At 44.2% G+C, this 19,912-nt stretch overlaps 2 protein-coding genes across 2 annotated transcripts in view; both read left to right on the plus strand.

Moving 5' to 3' along the window:
* LOC140070278 (receptor-type tyrosine-protein phosphatase eta-like) overlaps positions 1–19,912 on the plus strand; it is a 114,431-nt gene that overhangs the window by 46,891 nt on the left and 47,628 nt on the right. The gene's annotated exons all lie outside the window — the stretch shown is intronic.
* LOC140071338 (receptor-type tyrosine-protein phosphatase eta-like) overlaps positions 7,472–19,912 on the plus strand; it is a 37,281-nt gene continuing 24,840 nt past the window's right edge. Inside the window, exons 1-2 of the mRNA XM_072118973.1 lie at positions 7,472–7,572; positions 12,997–13,012. Coding sequence (XP_071975074.1) covers positions 7,480–7,572; positions 12,997–13,012 — 109 coding nt within the window. The 5' untranslated portion in view covers positions 7,472–7,479. The remainder of the gene's footprint in view (positions 7,573–12,996; positions 13,013–19,912) is intronic.

A 19,912-nucleotide genomic window follows, 5' to 3' on the forward strand; every position in this document is an offset into this window, starting at 1 on the left:
GATTCATATAAAATGTCCAAAAATACATGTGCAGAAAATTGTAATCAGATATTGGGGCACATTTACTTACCCGATCCAGTCACGATCCAGCGGCGCGTTCTCCGACGAGGATTCGGGTCTGCCGGAATTCACTAAGGTCCGTGCGCCCGATATCCACCAGGTGTCGCTGCTGCACCGAGGTCCGCCGGACTTCACCTTCTTCGTCCCGGTCCATGTAAGTCCTGATCTTACGTCACAAATTCTTTTTTAAATTCCGCGCTTTTTTCTAATCCGTCGGGTTGTCCGATGGGCACGGACTCCATGTTTGTCTCTCTGTCACTCCCTTTCCCTGTCTGCCTGTCTGTCTTTCTGTTACTCACTCACTCTCTCACTCAATCTCCCTTCCTGTCCCTCACTCACTCTCCCTGCATGTGTCTCTCACTCTCCCCGACTGTCTCTTTGTCATGAACTCTCCTTGTATGTCTGTATCTCTGTCATGAACTCTCCCTGCCAGTCTCTCTGTTAAACGCTCTTCTTATCTCTCTCCCTGCCAGTCTCTTACTCACTCCCTCTCCCTGCCTGTCTCTAACTCACTCTCCATGTCTGTCTCTCTGTCACTTACTTACTCTCCTGTATGTCTCCCTCTTTCTCACTCACTCTCCCTACCTATCTTCCATTCAAACTCCCTGCCTGCCTCTTATTCACTCTCCCTGCTTGTTTCACACTCACTCTCCCTTCATGTCTCTCACTCTCCTTGCATGTCTCCCTCCGTCAATCACTCACTCTCTATATCTATCTTTCATTTACTCTCCCTTTCTGTCTCTCTGTTACTCACTCTTCCTGTCTGCCTCTCTGTCAAACTCCCTCCCTATCTAGCTGACTCTCCCTGCCTCTCTCTCTCTCACTTACTCTCTCACTTACTCTGTCTTTATTTCTATCACTCATTTTTCCTGTCTGTCCTTCTATCACTCATTTTTCCTGTCTGTCCTTCTATCACTCACTTTCCGTGTCTGTCACTCTGTCACTCACTCTCCCTGTCTGTCTGTCTCTCTGTGACTCATTCACTTTCCCACTCACTCTCCATGTCTGTCTCTCACTCACTCTCTCTACTTGCCTCTCTCTCACTCACTCTCCCTGTCTCTCTGTCACTGACTCCCCTTGTCTGTCTCTCTGTTACACACTCACTCTCCCTGTCCATCTCTCTGTGACTCACTCTGCCTGTCTGACTCCCTGTCAAACTCCCTGCCTATCTCTCTCACTCTCCCTGCCTCTATCTCTCTCTCTCACTCACTCACTCTCCCTGTCTTTATTTCTGTCACACACTCTCCCTGTCTGTCTCTCTGTCACTCACTCACTCTGTTCCTGTCTCTCACTCAAACTCCCTGCCTGTCGCTCACACTCCCTGCCTGTCTCACACTCCCTCTCCCTGCCTGTCTCTCACTCTCCCTGCATGTCTCTCTCCGTCACTCACTCTCTCTATCCGTCTTTCACTCACTCTCCCTGTCTGTCTCTCTGTGACTCACTCACTCTCCCTGTCTGTCTCTCTGTGACTCACTCACTCTCCCTGTCTGTCTCTCTGTGACTCACTCACTCTCCCTGTCTGTCTCTCTGTGACTCACTCACTCTCCCTGTCTGTCTCTCTGTGACTCACTCACTCTCCCTGTCTGTCTCTCTGTGACTCACTCACTCTCCCTGTCTGTCTCTCTGTGACTCACTCACTCTCCCTGTCTGTCTCTCTGTGACTCACTCACTCTCCCTGCCTGTCTCTCTCACTCTTCCTGCCTGTCTCTCACTCACTCTTCCTGCCTGTATTACTCACTCACTCTTCCTGCCTGTATTATTCTCACTCACTCACTCTTCCTGCCTGTCTCTCTCACTCTTCCTGCCTGTCTCTCTCACTCTTCCTGCCTGTCTCTCTCACTCTTCCTGCCTGTCTCTCTCACTCTTCCTGCCTGTCTCTCTCACTCTTCCTGCCTGTCTCTCTCACTCTTCCTGCCTGTCTCTCTCACTCTTCCTGCCTGTCTCTCTCACTCTTCCTGCCTGTCTCTCTCACTCTTCCTGCCTGTCTCTCTCACTCTTCCTGCCTGTCTCTCACTCACTCTCCATGCCTGTATTACTCTCACTCACTCACTCACTTACTCTCCCTGTCTTTATTTCTGTCACTCACTCTCCCTGTTTTTATTTCTGTCACTCACTTTCCGTGTCTGTCTCTCTGTCACTCACTCACTTTCCGTGTCTGTCTCTCTGTGACTCACTCACTTTCCGTGTCTGTCTCTCTGTGACTCACTCACTCTCCCTGTCTGTCTCTCTGTGACTCACTCACTCTCCCTGTCTGTCTCTCTGTGACTCACTCACTCTCCCTGTCTGTCTCTCTGTGACTCACTCACTCTCCCTGTCTGTCTCTCTGTGACTCACTCACTCTCCCTGCCTGTCTCTCTCACTCTTCCTGCCTGTCTCTCACTCACTCTTCCTGCCTGTATTACTCTCACTCACTCTTCCTGCCTGTATTACTCTCACTCACTCTTCCTGCCTGTCTCTCTCACTCTTCCTGCCTGTCTCTCTCACTCTTCCTGCCTGTCTCTCTCACTCTTCCTGCCTGTCTCTCACTCACTCTCCCTGCCTGTATTACTCTCACTCACTCACTTACTCTCCCTGTCTTTATTTCTGTCACTCACTCTCCCTGTTTTTATTTCTGTCACTCACTTTCCCTGTTTTTATTTCTGTCACTCACTTTCCGTGTCTGTCTCTCTGTCACTCACTCACTTTCCGTGTCTGTCACTCACTCACTTTCCGTGTCTGTCTCTCTGTCACTCACTCACTCTCCGTGTCTGTCTCTCTGTCACTCACTCACTCTCCGTGTCTGTCTCTCTGTTACTCACTCTCCCTGTCTGTCTCTCTGTTAATCATTCACTCTCCCTGACTTTCTCTCTGTTAATCACTCACTCTCCCTGTCTGCCTCTCGCATACTCTCCCTTTCTGTCTCTCTGTCTCTATCCATCTTACCTCACACATAAGCATCTTGTACTCATTGCCTATAGTAACCAATCACAGCTCAGAGCTCATATTAATGACCTGTGGAAAAATAGCAACCAATCACGTCTCAACTGTACAGACAATGGCTCCTGTATATAGTAAGTAATAAGTGGATTTTGGAAAGCAAGGGGTGGAAATTTGGGTTTGAAACCTAGTCTAGTTTCCCGAGTCACACAGAGTGTCACAATTTGGTGATTGTAAATGCGACGGTCCAGATGCCTTTAGTGGACATAGATATATACACTCAGCTTTATATATTATAATTTTTTTTAAATGGTATGTTTGATTTTAACTTGAAGGCCAGGATTAGTGCTAGTTGGTAAAAAGGATAACATTAACACCATTACCCTGGTACCCACTAATAACAGGGGTGCCAGGAAGAGCCTGGAACTACCCAGTACTTGACCATCCATAGACGTATAGATGTGAAGTACTGGATGACAGCAGGTTGGTATTATTCTTCTCAAAATTATAAATGCAAACTATACTGCAACATCCCCTTTAGGATTTTGATAGAACTGCAAATTAAACGGCAACAGCTCTATTTAAGATTTTGATGAAACAGCAAACTATACTACAACAGCACCTTTAAGATTCTGATTGAACTGCAAAACAAACTGAAACTGTGCCTTAAAGATATTGCTGGATGATGCTGTAAATGCTGACAATACTAAATCTGGTCTTGCATTATATGAGCTTATCAGAAGCTCAATGGAGTGCGCCCTAAAAAGATAATTATGTAAAATTGCCAACCTATCCCTTATCACAGCAGCCTCCTGTCCAGTAATGGATTATAATTTATGTAGCCCAGGACCCAGGCCTTCTAGGAGTCCTTATATATCTGTTCTTGCTCTTAATACACAAGTACACAAGAGCCATTTCCGGACTTTTGAAGGTCCTCCAAATGTCATGACGCTACAGACTGAAAGCAGCAGAAGGGACTCATCCTACATTCCCCAAGAAGCTGATTGTAGAACCATATGTAGGAAGTGAATTCTGGACTTGTAGGGGCTATTATATTCGTACAGCCCAGGGCTCATGATGGTCTTAATCCGCCCCTGCTCCTTTCCCTACAAAAGTCAACCAGCTTTTCATGGCTTGTTGGACTTGGCGATGCAGGAGCTACCTCTATTGAGCCTACAGATCCAATCACGGAAGCCATTGTCTGGGCCACAGCAACTGTGACAATGGATCAAGCATCACTGGATGAGTATCTTGTCCCTTCAACACTGCCACAGCAGGGTGGGTCATACCAGCCATCTAGTATCCTTTTATACCCTGCTGTAGATAGAAGTGAACCTGATCACCAACTTCGGAGATGTATAGGGCTTCTGGCAAGTCCCTTCACCGCTAGGTGGGACTCGAAACACCTCACTAACCCCAAAATGTATTAAAATGTTTCACAACCCCTGTTGTTCAGTGGTTCAGCAAGACCCAGCTACCAGCCCAATCTTTAATTTGGAGCAACAGGGAATCTTCCCAGTCCTTCTGATGTTGCAGTCATCGTTGTATTAGCCAGGAGGACTACCGATGGAGCAGGCAGCTGTAGGACTACCTATGGAGCTGTAGACTCTTCTGATGCTGCCAGTTCCTCCTGATTCCACATGGCAAGATGGCAGCATGGGCAAGCTCCAACCAGGAGATGATTTGTAACACTTGTTATTGTTGTCCTCTCTGAGCTGCACAAACTGCAGCTAACTCACGACCTGATAGCATTTTATTGGTTATGTTCACTCTACTGTGTTGACTGCCTGCACTGCAGGTCCTTCTCCTGCACAATGGGGCACATTTACTTACCTGTTCATCGGAGTTCACTGAGTGCATGGTCCCTCTTTGATTCAGTGTGCAGCTATTCACTAGGATCGTATGCCTGAAATCATGAATGTGTCGCTTCCCCACTCAGGTCCGACAGAGGTCACCATCTTTTTTGTGGTGCATCTTAAACATAGGGTGTGCAACACAATTTGAAAGTTCAATCCTGGGCCTCCGAATCAGTCGGGCAATCTGACGGTATGCCCCCTAACTTTTGTACCATAGAGGCAGCGCAGCTGCGCCAAAAAAGGGTCGCATGCAACACAGTTCTATTGCAGACACTTCTTAAATACCTGTGCAAGCCGTTTTAGCCCCAAAGCAGTCTGACAAAAGTGTGTTTGCTCGCAGCTCTTAGTGAATGAGCCCATCGGTTGTGAAATAAGATGGCTTATAAGCAAATCCATGTTATTGTAGTGGGCACTCCACTGAGGAACCCATCAATTTTTGCTTTGAGGCTAAGCTTAGACTTCCCTCTTGATGTAGGCTGACAGGCACAAACAACGTGAGGGATATTTATCAGGGCTCCGACACTACACTAACAAGACCTAAAATATACTCAAGAACAATGGACCTAAGTCCCGGCAGGGTCTCCATATTTTATTCATAAAATGCCACAGGCAAGCTAGAGATGGCCCATATCCAGTTAAAAAAAATTAATGTTTTTTGAACATGTGTGCATAACCATGGATTAAAATTACAGGTGTCTCAGTGTGTTATACTTTTTGAAGTTGCGATTGATACCTTTAATATCTGTGAGTTAATGATAATTCAAGGTAACTATCCACATTAGGACCTATGTAAGATACGTTGGTAGCTATATAGTGAGTAATCTATGTCAACCCAATATACAATCAGGCCACTGTTGCCACACATAGGCTTGTTCGTCACTCTGTAGGATAATCCCTACAATAAAGAGTAGGCGTCTTGGCGGTTGCCTATACGGTATGATCCATATAGCAAGGGGTGGGTAATTTAAGGATTGCCTATATATTAGTCACATTTCCTGGACGCCTCTTACTCTGCCTGTAAAATCGGATGTACCATACATTTATTGAGCAGGCAACCCACACACTCAGACAATAAGGGGTGGGTAGCTTAGGGATTACCTATATATCAGTCACATATCCCAGACGTCTCTCACACTGTCCGTATTATAAGACGTACCATGTATTCTTTCAGTAGTCAAACCCACACACTCAGGCAATACCCAAATCCGGCTGTTCGGGGTTGTACCTAGTTCCCATGGCACATTTAGGAATAGGTCAGTCTTCAGTACTTCAAACTATCTATAGTTGCTAACACTAGTCAGACACTTGATATTAAAACACTAATCTACTAGCCCCCCAACATGTTTCGCCAGACACTCTAGCTTCATCAGGGGATCAGGGCTAGTGTGTTAGCCGCACCTTTCGTTTGGTATTGCCTGAGTGTGTGGGTTTGACTACTAAATGCATACATGGTACATCTGATAATATGAACAGTGTAAGAGACATCCGGGAAATGTGACTGATTTATAGGTAATCCCTCAGCTACCCACCCCTTATTGTCTGAGTGTGTGAGTTGACTACTAAATAAATGTATGGTACAGGCGGTCCCCTACTTAAGGACACCCGACTTACAGACAACCCATAGTTACAGACGGACCCCTCTGCCCACTGTGACCTCTGGTGAAGCTTTCTGGATGCTTTACTATAGTCCCAGACTGCAATGATCAGCTGTAAGATGTCTGTAATAAAGCTTTATTGATAATTCTTGGTCCAATTACACCCAAAATTTTGAAACTCCAATTGTCACTGGGGCAAAAGAAAAAAAATTGTCTAGAACTTCCATTATAAAATATACAGTTTCGACTTACATACAAATTCAACTTAAGAACAAACCTCCAGACCCTATCTTGTATGTAACCCGGGGACTGCCTGGGTACGGGCATTGTGAGAGGCGTCTGGGAAATGTGACTGATATATAGGCAATCGTTACCCACCCCTTGCTATAGGAATTATACCATACATGCAACCCCCAAGACACCTACCCTTTATTATAGGGATTATCCTGCAAAGTGAGGAACAAGCCTATGTGTGACAACAATGACTCTCTAGCTACCAACGTATCTCACATAGGTCCTAATACGGATAGTTACCTTGACTTATCATTAACAAATGATCTGAACTGACCTGAAATGATCTCAATTACTTCCCCCTCAACGCCACCAAGGGACCCCCCGGAGGCGTGTGGAGGGACGAACAGCCCATGACGGAGTTGGCTAATGTAGGGCGTTCCTGCTCCGTGTCTGTGCACTCGCTATACCCGGCTCCTGTTCATGATATATCCAGCTAATAAATGATTGCATACCTTAACCTCACTCATCAGGTCATCTTCTAAGAACGTATATAGGTATCAGGTCAATGTTTTGCTTTTTTTTTTATATAACTCTTTTTCCGTGACACAAGTATTCGAAATGTCTCCGCTGCTGGTGGAGAAAAATGTCAAATAACTTCTGCAGCCAAAGTATTCTAAACAATGGCACCTCGATCACATACCATGGATGAGGAAGTGTGACCAACAAGATACCTTTCACAAGGTTCTAGAATTCTCAGAGAATCGTCTGATTCTTGTCTGAACATAGCTATACGTTCAGTAAGAGGAGATGAGTGTAGGATGTATATGATGAATGTCACTCCATTCACAATGTATCCCAGGAAGATGCTCTGGAATTGTCTCCTGCTATTTCTTCCCTTACAGTTTGGAGCGGTAAGTACCCGGAGCCTGGTAAGTCTCTTTACTGAATAATGGAGTATGGATGGAGAATCTGTTCACTGATTTAGTTAATTTTATGTGTCATGTGTTCTGGACAAAATTATCAGTATAAAAGTTTTCTGTAGTTTTCTGCAGTTTTCACATTAACATTGGAAACTCATGTCCAAGATATAATTTTGCTTTGCCAGTCCTAGTGATACTGGATAAGATGACATTTATTTGAAAGCAAAATTTACCATAAACTTCTCCTTTTACCATTGATCATGTAATATGTGATCTAAAAAGAACAAATATATATCCATTAGTCTTATGAAAAATTTGCACTGACGAGAGCAAATATAGGCTCAAATGTCTGGTATGTACCTTGCATGCCGCACTATTAGGTGATAAAGAGATATACAGGCGGTCCTCTAGTTACAGATGGACCTCTGGATGTTGGTAAGTTACTGTACTTTAGCCCTAGGCTACAATAATCAGCTGTAACAGTTATCACGGGCGTCTGCTATGACGCCTTATTGTTAATCCTGGTTCTTAAATTGGATAATCCAATTGTCACAGGAACCAAAAAGATTTTGGCTGGGGTTACATTTATAAAATACGCAGTTCCAATTTACATACAAATTCAACTTAAGAACAAAGCTACAGAACCTTGTATGTAATTTCCGGGAATTCCTTGTATACAGTATAACAAACAGGGACGTATTAGTCCAACATAAGTCATCGTAGTCCCAATTACAACTCTATCTGCATATCCAGGACACATACTGTAAGTATTAAACGTAAATATTTTAAAAAAAGCACGACTACTAATATTCTCTATATGTGGGCACTGAACAGGATTACTTCTCCCCTACTTCTCCCAATACTACTATTCCTATAATATACTGTATATATGGGTACTGCACAATACTACTATTCCTATAACATACTGTATATATGGGCGCTGCACAATACTACTATTCCTCTAACATACTGTATATATGGGCACTGCACAATACTACTATTCCTATAACATACTGTATATATGGGCACTGCACAATACTACTATTCCTATAATATACTGTATATATGGGCACTGCACAATACTACTATTCCTATAACATACTGTATATATGGGCACTGCACAATACTACTATTCCTATAATATACAGTATATATGGGCACTGCACAATACTACTATTCCTATAACATACTGTATATATGGGCACTGCACAATACTACTATTCCTATAACATACTGTATATATGAGCACTGCACAATACTACTATTCCTATAACATACTGTATATATGGGTACTGCACAATACTACTATTCCTATAACATACTGTATATATGAGCACTGCACAATACTACTATTCCTATAACATACTGTATATATGAGCACTGCACAATAATACTATTCCTATAACATACTGTATATATGGGCACTGCACAATACTACTATTCCTATAACATACTGTAAATATGGGTACTGCACAATAATACTATTCCTATAATATACTGTATATATGGGCACTGCACAATACTACTATTCCTATAACATACTGTATATATGAGCACTGCACAATTCTACTATTCCTATAACATACTGTATATATGGGCACTGCACAATACTACTATTCCTATAACATACTGTATATTTGGGTACTGCACAATACTACTATTCCTATAATATACTGTATATATGGGCACTGCACAATACTACTATTCCTATAACATACTGTATATATGGGCACTGCACAATACTACTATTCCTATAACATACTGTATATATGGGCACTGCACAATACTACTATTCCTATAACATACTGTATATATGGGCACTGCACAATACTACTATTCCTATAATATACTGTATATATAGGCACTGCACAATACTACTATTCCTATAACATACTGTATATAGGGGCACTGCACAATACTACTATTCCTATAATATACTGTATATATGGGCACTGCACAATACTACTATTCCTATAATATACTGTATATATGGGCACTGCACAATACTACTATTCCTATAACATACTGTATATATGGGCACTGCACAATACTACTATTCCTATAATATACTGTATATATAGGCACTGCACAATACTACTATTCCTATAACATACTGTATATATGGGCACTGCACAATACTACTATTCCTATAATATACTGTATATATGAGCGCTGCACAATACTACTATTCCTATAATATACTGTATATATGAGCGCTGCACAATACTACTATTCCTATAACATACTGTATATATGAGCGCTGCACAATACTACTATTCCTATAATATACTGTATATACGAGCGCTGCACAATAATACTATTCCTATAACATACTGTATATATGGGCACTGCACAATGCTACTATTCCTATAATATACTGTATATATGGGCACTGCACAATACTACTATTCCTATAACATACTGTATATATGGGTACTGCACAATACTACTATTCCTATAATATACTGTATATATGGGCACTGCACAATACTACTATTCCTATAATATACTGTATATATGGGCACTGCACAATACTACTATTCCTATAATATACTGTATATATGGGCACTGCACAATACTACTATTCCTATAACATACTGTAAATATGAGCGCTGCACAATACTACTATTCCTATAATATACTGTATATATGAGCGCTTCACAATACTACTATTCCTATAATATACTGTATATATGGGCACTGCACAATACTACTATTCCTATAACATACTGTATATATGAGCGCTGCACAATACTACTATTCATATAACATACTGTATATATGAGCACTGCACAATACTACTATTCCTATAATATACTGTATATATAGGCACTGCACAATACTACTATTCCTATAACATACTGTATATATGGGCACTGCACAATACTACTATTCCTATAACATACTGTATATATGGGCACTGCACAATACTACTATTCCTATAATATACTGTATATATAGGCACTGCACAATACTACTATTCCTATAACATACTCTATATATGGGCACTGCACAATACTACTATTCCTATAATATACTGTATATATGGGCACTGCACAATACTACTATTCCTATAATATACTGTATATATGGGCACTGCACAATACTACTATTCCTATAACATACTGTATATATGGGCACTGCACAATACTACTATTCCTATAATATACTGTATATATGAGCGCTGCACAATACTACTATTCCTATAACATACTGTATATATGAGCACTGCACAATACTACTATTCCTATAATATACTGTATATACGAGCGCTGCACAATAATACTATTCCTATAACATACTGTATATATGGGCACTGCACAATACTACTATTCCTATAACATACTGTATATATGGGCACTGCACAATACTACTATTCATATAACATACTGTATATATTAGCACTGCACAATACTACTATTCCTATAACATACTGTATATATGGGCACTGCACAATACTACTATTCCTATAACATACTGTATATATGAGCGCTGCACAGTACTAATACTCTTATGCTGCTTATATTGATGTAACACCATTACACTTACTTCTATCTTGTATACATGGGTACAGTACACACCTACAATAACACGTCATTCCTGTATATATGGGCACAGCACTGTGATACGGTAATTAATTGATCCCCTGCATAGTGTCCAGGCTTGATACGGTTACAGATAGGGGTTACATACATACACTACACATATTACAATACAATGTCCCATTACATTAGGTGTATGAAACTTACTTGCACAATGTTACAAGTTACATAATTACACAGGATTACATACAACATTATATTGCAGACTACGGCAACATTCGGATATCGGGGACATGCATAGTAATAATGGTAACGTACAATAACACACACGTTACAGGTTACAGATGCGTTTAAACCGGTTACCCACAATCGGGAGGAGGAATTGTGAGGGTGCTAGTGTAGTTTACAGTGACTCTAAACGTTGTCAGGGTGAGCTGAGTGCTGCTCCGGTGGTACCAACTGCCGGGGATTAAAGCTGACACCTCGTTTACATGGGCATAATGCAATAATTCTACTATTATCCTGTATTTATGGGCAAATCATCCTATCCTGTATATCTGGTCACAGCACAGTACTACTACTCCTATCCTGTATATATGGGCTCAGCATAGTACTATTACTATTATCCAGTATATATGGACACAGCACAGTACTACTACTCCTATCCTGTATATCTGGTCACAGCACAGTACTACTACTCCTATCCTGTATATCTGGTCACAGCACAGTACTACTACTCCTATCCTGTATATATGGGCACAGCACAGTACTACTACCCCTATCCTGCATATCTGGTCACAGCACAGTACTACTACTCCTATCCTGCATATCTGGTCACAGCACAGTAACACAGCACTATTACTCCTATCCTGTATATATGGGCTCAGCATAGTACTATTACTATTATTCAGTATATATGGACACAGCACAGTACTACTACTCCTATCTTGTGTATATGGGCAATGCACAGAACCATTACTCCTATCCTGTATATATGGGCATAGCAGAGTACTACTACTCCTATCCTGTATATGTGGACACAGCACAGTACTACTTCTCCTATCCTGCATATATGGACACAGCACAGTACTACTACTCCTATCCTCTATATATGGGCACAGCACAGTAATACTACTCCTATCTTGTGTACTACTACTCCTATCCTGTATGTATAGGCAGAGCACAGTAATACTTCCCCTATCCTCTATGTAAGGGCAAAGCACAGTACTACTACTCCTATCCTGTATACATGGGCACAGCACACTACTACTCCTCCTATCCTGTATATATGGGTACAGCACAGTACTACTACTCCTATACCGTATATATGGGCACAGCACAGTACTACTTCTCCTATACTATATATATGGGCACAGCACAGTACTACTACCCCTATACCGTATATATAGACACAGCACTGTACTACTACTCCTATACTATATATATGGGCACAGCACAGTACTACTACTCCTATCCTGTATATATGGGCACAGTACTACTACTCCTATCCTGTATATATATGGGCATAGTACAGTACTACAACTCCTATACTGTATATATGGGCACAGCACAGTACTACTACTCCTATCATGTATATATATGGGCATAGTACAGTACTACTACTCCTATACTGTATATATGGGCTCAGCACAGTACTATTTCTCTTATCCTTTATATAAAGGAACAGCACAGTAATAGTACTATTATCCTGTATGTGTTGTTATAGTGTTTGATTCTCATTGACTTTATTGCTACTACTTATTCAGTTGCTCTGTGAATAGTGTGATTGCTATTCTGCACCACATAAAACACTGTGTATCTCCATTATTTGAACATTCTCTACAACTACCTGTTTTGTTTTTTTTTGTTTCAGGTCAGTAGCTGCTCAGGTAAGTTTGTTATTTATTAACTTTCATAAAAAGCCAAGAACGCTGAAGTGTAAGAGAAAGGAAACATTAGCGCCTGCCCTCAGTAAATTATTGACATTGATTCATGTTCTGTGATTTAGATCCAATATTAACAACAAATTACTTTTGCCCATTATACTATAGAAATCTGTAATAAAAAAAAGTAAACCATCACCTGTATCTGGTTCTGCCCTCAGTCGTGAATACAATTGTATCAGTCTAGACCAGTGTCACACTGGGATGCTTAGAGCCAGGGTCGGCATCAGAACTGGGCATACCTGGGCAAGTGCCAGGGCCCAGAGCTTAGTATGAAAAACTAGGGAATATTTTAGGGATCAGGAGACTGTTTAGTTACTGAATTTTTAATGCCGCCACATGAGTTCACTGCAAAGGGGCCCACTGAAACCTGGAGCTGACCCTATGTATAGTCCACCCCTGTAAATCTATACGCAAATACACCCATTCACCATTTTTTTTTCAGTAGTAGCCTGCCCATGTGTCGCTGCCCCACTCACGTCCGCCGGAGTTCACCTTCTACTTCCTGGTGCATGTAAGTGTTTGGGCTTGCGTCACAATTTGAAAGTTCAATCCCGCGCTCAGCCCGAATTAGTCGGATCGTCTGACAACAAACACCCTAAATTGTGTCACATAGAAGCCACCGCTTCCCAACACAGACACCTGTTAAATACCTGCGCAAACCGTGTAATCCCTAACAACGGTGCACAGTCCAACAAAAGTGAGGAGCGCCACCCTTAGTAAATGTGCCCCACTGTGCTCCCTAACCTGTGACGTCATGGATGGCCGCTAGGAACCGGGAGATAGATGTGGTTTTCTTAGCCGCTGGCCTTCTGTGACGTCTGCTCATTGCGGCAAGTGTGTCTCTCCCCTGGTTCCCGGTGGCCATCCGTGACATCACTGGGGATGCAGTGATCCAGGGGCAGATAGGTCAGAATTTTAATCCCACCCCTCTGGGACTAAGCGTGGCTGCTTAGCAGGGAGCCAGGTAAATTACTCTAATGCTTAATAGCAAATCTATACATCTCCCAAATATGACAAAAGCACATATACTATTGTCATGTTATGGGCTTTTGGAAGTGATAGTTGAAAAATGGGGTTGTGGTGACAGGTTCCCCTTAAAGCCAGATGTATCAAATGTATCACTTTTTTCTAAACTGTGTTTAATTTCTAATTTTGGAATTGTTTTTTTCAGTTCACTGCTGATCATGGAGGCAGCCATCTTGGTTAAGCTTGGGCAAAATAATATCTGAAGCCGCCTCAATGTAGTCAATCTAAGCATGCTTTGCACATTAAGTAGTGACATTGGGGTTTATTTACTAAGGGTTCCGCGGCCGCATTTTCGTCGGGTTTCCTGACTTTTTGGGGATCACCTCGCAATCGTCCGGCTTTCACGCAACAAAAATCGGGGGTGGGCCATCGGACAATCCAAAGGATTCGGGCTACGCTCGCGATTTAACATTTAAATTTGTGTCACAAGCCATGCACTTACATGCACCGGGAGGATAATGGTGAACTCCGGCGGACCTGATCGGGGAAGTGACACATGCAGAATATCGGGCGCACAATCTTCATGAGTTCAGAGTTCATCCTCGTCAGACAGTCCGGTTCGGGGATCACGCAGGAACGTTATTGTCATCATCATTATTGTCAGTTGTGATGTAATGATGGGTCAGCGATGTTTTCAATGTAGAGATCATTCTATTTATTTTTCTCTTACTCCATCAATTGTAGAAAAGTTAATAACGCAGTATTCCAGATTTTGTTATGGTATCTCTGTAGTAATCTAGCTTCTGGTATCGTATTGATTTAGTAAGCTTGGTTCCAGTGATATATCTATGTAGTAATCTGCTACTGTAACTATTTAGTGTGGTTTCGATTTGGTACTTTGTCTATGTAGTAAGCTTGTTTCCCTTGCTGTATTGGTGCGGTAAGCTTAGTGCTGATACTTTATTAATGCAATAAACTTAGTTCTGATACTTTGTTAGTTAGCTTGGCTTTGACTATGGATTTATCTAGAAAGCTTGGTTCTGGTATTGTATCTATGTAATTTGATTGATCTGATGAAGATGCTGAATGCTGTTTGTACAGTGTTATGTACCATTCATGTGCTTGAAGTTCTTCATTCCCTCCTCTCACCAGTTCCACGTCTACAATGAGGCTAGTTGAGCCTTTGACCTCAGGGTAGCAGGATGTTATTTAAGATGAGATAGGACATGAACAAAGTTTGATTATTAAGGTCTTCTATATTTTATAGCTTTTGTAACGTGTGCTGCTTTTATTAGTTTCTGTTCTTCCTCCTGCAATGTGCACATAGAAAGAACTGCTGTGGGACATGATGGAGTAAGGATGGAGACATACACACATAAAGAATATAGCACTACTCCTAAAATGGGACATGATTGTACTGTATATAATAGTAGTAACTCTTCTACTCTGTATATGTAAAGTATACATATAGATGGAACAAATGTTCGAAGAAAGAAGGTGGCTGCTGGTGCTGCTTCAGGGAGCGAGGAAAATTGAGGTTTGTTTCCCCATAAGCCACACTTTTTCCCCCTCCCCTCTGGGGAAAAATGTGACTTATGGTGGGCAGTGTGACTACGGGGGGACAGTGTGGCTTATGTGGGGACAGTGTGGCTTATGGGGGGCAGTGTGACTATGGGGGGACAGTGTGGCTTATGGGGAAACAATGTGACTTATGGTGGGCAGTGTGACTACGGGGGGACAGTGTGGCTTATGTGGGGACAGTGTGGCTTATTTGGGGACAGTGTGGCTTATGGAAGGACAGTGTGGTTGCGAGGGGGGCAGTATGGCTCATGGGGGAACATTGTAGCTTATCGGCTGACGATAGTGTGGCTTGTTGGGAGACAACAATGTGGCTTATGGGGGGACGGTGTGGCTTATGGATGGACAGTTTAGCATATTGGGGGGTAGTGTGGCTTATGGGGAAACAATGTGACCTATGGAGGGACAGTGTGGCTGTGCCGGGATTGTGAAAAGGGGCCCATTAAGGCTCTGTCACCCAGGGGCCTAATTAAACCTTCAGCCGACCCTATATATATATAGTGGGGCACCACATGACTTTCAGTCTCAGACAGCAGAAATCCCTGGTGCAGACCTTAATCTTGCACATTTTTGGTGATAGCGTGACAGATGTTAAGATAATAACTAACTTGAACTTTCAGAATCTCGTCAGTCCTGCTCTTCTTTATACAGTAAATGATGAACAGGAATTTCCCCACAGGGTTAATCATTGTAAAAGTAACAGAAAACAAATCTTTGTATATTTATGAATCGTTTATCTTTGGGCGTCTTGACATTTTGATAACAAGGAAGACGACAACTATCTAAAAAATGCTACAGCTTTGCGGGGAACAAAGCACGGATAATGGTGGCAAGCTGCTGGCCCCAGCCCAACACAGAGACAGAGGGGCACAGTGGTGGAAGGGGACACGGATAGAGTCCATTCCGGGACATTCCTCCATCTGTCTGGCCCAATAGGATATCCCTAAAATCCGGGATTGTCCCACTGAATCTGGAATTTTTTGAAGGTATAGCTCAGGGCAAGCAAAGGGGAGTCAAAGTGAGGGTAAGTAGGCGTCGAGTTAAGTCGAGGGCTAGACTACAGAACACATCTAGCAGCAAAGATTTATGGTCAGGAGTAATAGCAAGTTGGAAGGAGAACTGGATCTTCAGGAGGATAACAGCAAAAAATGGTCCAAACTAAAAATGGAGAACTAAGTTCAACCACGAACAGCTGACATTGTTGAATGCCTTGCTGTAGAATTTATGTAAAGGGGAGCTCTGCTGTAGACATTTATGTAAAGGGGAGCTCTGCTGTAGACATTTATGTAAAGGGGAGCTCTGCCTGTCACGGGCACCCCCGCGATCCATATCGCGGATTGCGGGTGCACCCGTGCCTCCCTCCGCTGCCCCACTCCGGTGCACTCACCTCTCCTGGCTCCTGCTCCCGTCCGGACGAGGTCTCGCGCGCGGCCCCGCTCCCTAGGGCGCGCACGCGGCACTGTCTCAAGATTTAAAGGGCCAGCGCACAGGTGATTAGTATTGGTCATTTCCTGTTTTGTATATAACCCTTTGTTTCCCATCATTCCCTGCCGGATCTTTGTGCCTCTTAGCCTTAGAGAAAGCTTCCTAGCGAGTATTGCTGTGTTCCTGCGTATTCCTGTATTCCTGCGTTCCTGTGTATTCCTGTGTGTTCCCGTTCCTGTGTCCTGTGTTGCCGTGTTACCTGTGTTCCTCCCTGTTGCTGTGTGCCTGTGTTCCCGTTCCCTCCTGCCTGGACCTCCTGTTGCTGACCCCGGACTTGAACCTGACGTTGCATCTCTGCCGCCTGCCCTGACCCTGTGCCTGGACCCGACTACGAGTTGTCATCCGCTAAGGTACCTCGACCTCGGCTGCCACCGTGGGCTAGTCACACCTGGGAACGACCTAGTGGTATCCTGCCGCAGCAAGTCCAACCCGCTTTGCGGCGGGCTCTGGTGAAAACCAGGTTCCGCTAGGCTCCGGTTCCGGGTGTTGGCTAGTTACATCTCCCGCGGTGGTCCAGAGGATCCACTGATCCTAACAGTAAGATCCGGCCATGGATTCCGCCGAGGCTCCTTCTCCCAGTCAGCCTGATCTCGCCACCATCGTGATCCACCAGTCCCGGCAGATTGCAGCACAGCGGAATCAGCTAGAGCAAGTCACCGCCATGCTCCAACAACTACTGGCTACCCAACATCAGCAACAGTCTCCTGAAGCAGCCGCTGCGACCCCTGCTACCCAGGCTTATCTTCCTGCTGCTGAACCCAGGCTACGCCTCTCTTTGCCCGGCAAGTATGATGGAGATCCAAAGATGTGCAGGGGCTTCATAACCCAGTGCTCCTTGCACATAGAACTCATGCCGTCGCAATTTGCCACAGAGCGGTCCAAGGTGGCATTTGTCCTCAGCCTTCTTTCCGGGAAAGCCCTGGCCTGGGCTACTCCGCTTTGGGACAGAGATGACCCGGTTGTGTCTAGCCTCACTGCGTTTCTGTCAGAGTTCCGGTCTGTCTTCGAGGAACCAGCACGAGCCTCCTCTGCGGAGTCTGCATTGTTGAACTTGCGTCAGGGCAACTCATCGGTGGGAGAGTACGCAGTTCAATTCCGCACCCTGGCTTCTGAACTTGTGTGGAACGATGCAGCCCTCATCGCTACATTTAAGAAAGGGCTCTCTGCGCAGGTCAAGGACGCACTGGCAGCTCGGGATCTTCCATCTACTCTGAGTGACCTCATCACCTTGGCCACTCGAATTGATGTTCGGTTTAAGGAGCGAGCTGAGGAACTACGCTCCGAGTATCCCCAAGGTCATGTTAGACGCATTCCTCGCCTGGCGCCAGTCTTCCAAAGGCCGCTAGAGGGCCCGTCTGAATCTTCTGCTGAGGAACCCATGCAGGTTGACCGAACCCGGCTCACTCTACAAGAGCGTTCAAGACGCCGACAGGAGAACCTCTGTCTGTACTGTGCCAGCCCAGAGCATTTCATCGGTTCCTGTCCTGTCCGTCCTCAACGTCCGGGAAACGCCAGCACCTAGGCTTCTTGGGAGAAGCGTCCCTAGGTGTAAGTACAGCTTCTCCACGTCTGACTCTTCCCGTGCTCCTCAGCGTTGGCACCGGTACCCAGATCCAGGTTACTGCCTTCCTGGACTCGGGCTCTACAGCGAACTTCGTGGATGCAGCCTTGGTCTCTCGAAATCACTTCCCGGTGGTTCGTCTCGAGAAGCCATTGTCTATTGCCTCGGTCAATGGACAGATTCTCTCCGTACCCATCTGGTTTCGCACGGAGCCCCTGCTTCTGCAAGTTGGTGCCCTACATCAAGAGATACTTTTTTTTTTTTGCTGCCCCAGAGCACGCCTGCTCTACTGCTGGGTCTCCCCTGGTTGCAGCTTCATGCCCCTGTACTGGACTGGTCCTCCGGGCATATCCTCCGTTGGGGACCGAACTGTGCTTCACGTTGTATGCAGATTCCCCGTCCGCTACCTGTGAGGACTTCGACTTTGGCTCCCAAGTCTCTGGAGGGTCTGCCAGCTTGTTATCGGGATTTTTCGGATGTTTTCTCCAAGAAGCAGGCGGAGATTCTACCACCACATCGTCCCTATGATTGCCCTGTGGATCTTCTTCCTGGCGCCACTCCTCCCAGAGGTGGTGTCTATCCTCTTTCTGTACCTGAGTCTCTAGCCATGTCCGACTACATCAAGGAGAATCTGCAGAGGGGTTTTATACGCAAGTCCTCCTCTCCGGCTGGCGCAGGTTTCATCTTCGTTACCAAGAAGGACGGCTCCCTACGTCCCTGTATAGACTATCGTGGGCTGAATAAGATCACGGTAAAAAAACGTTACCCCCTGCCGTTGATTACAGAACTCTTTGATCGCCTACGTGGTTCCAAGGTGTTCTCCAAGCTGGACCTCCGTGGTGCTTATAATCTCATCCGGATCCGCAAAGGTGATGAGTGGAAGACGGCGTTTAACACCCGTGACGGGCACTTTGAGTATCTAGTGATGCCCTTTGGACTGTGTAATGCCCCTGCTGTTTTTCAGGAGTTTGTGAACGACATTTTTCGGGACCTTCTTTATACTTGTGTCGTGGTCTACCTCGATGACATCTTGGTGTACTCTCCAGACCTTGAGTCCCACCAGGCACACGTACGACAAGTTCTAGGTCGACTTCGTGCCAATCACCTCTATGCCAAGTTAGAAAAATGCCTGTTTCACCAGCACTGCCTTCCCTTCCTCGGTTACATAATTTCCAACAGAGGCCTCAAGATGGACCCCGCGAAGCTGTCTGCAGTTCTTCAGTGGCCACGTCCAGAGGGTCTCCGAGCCATAC

This window comes from Engystomops pustulosus, chromosome 7 (genome assembly GCF_040894005.1).
Source record: "Engystomops pustulosus chromosome 7, aEngPut4.maternal, whole genome shotgun sequence".
Classification (NCBI taxonomy): Eukaryota; Metazoa; Chordata; class Amphibia; order Anura; family Leptodactylidae; genus Engystomops; species Engystomops pustulosus.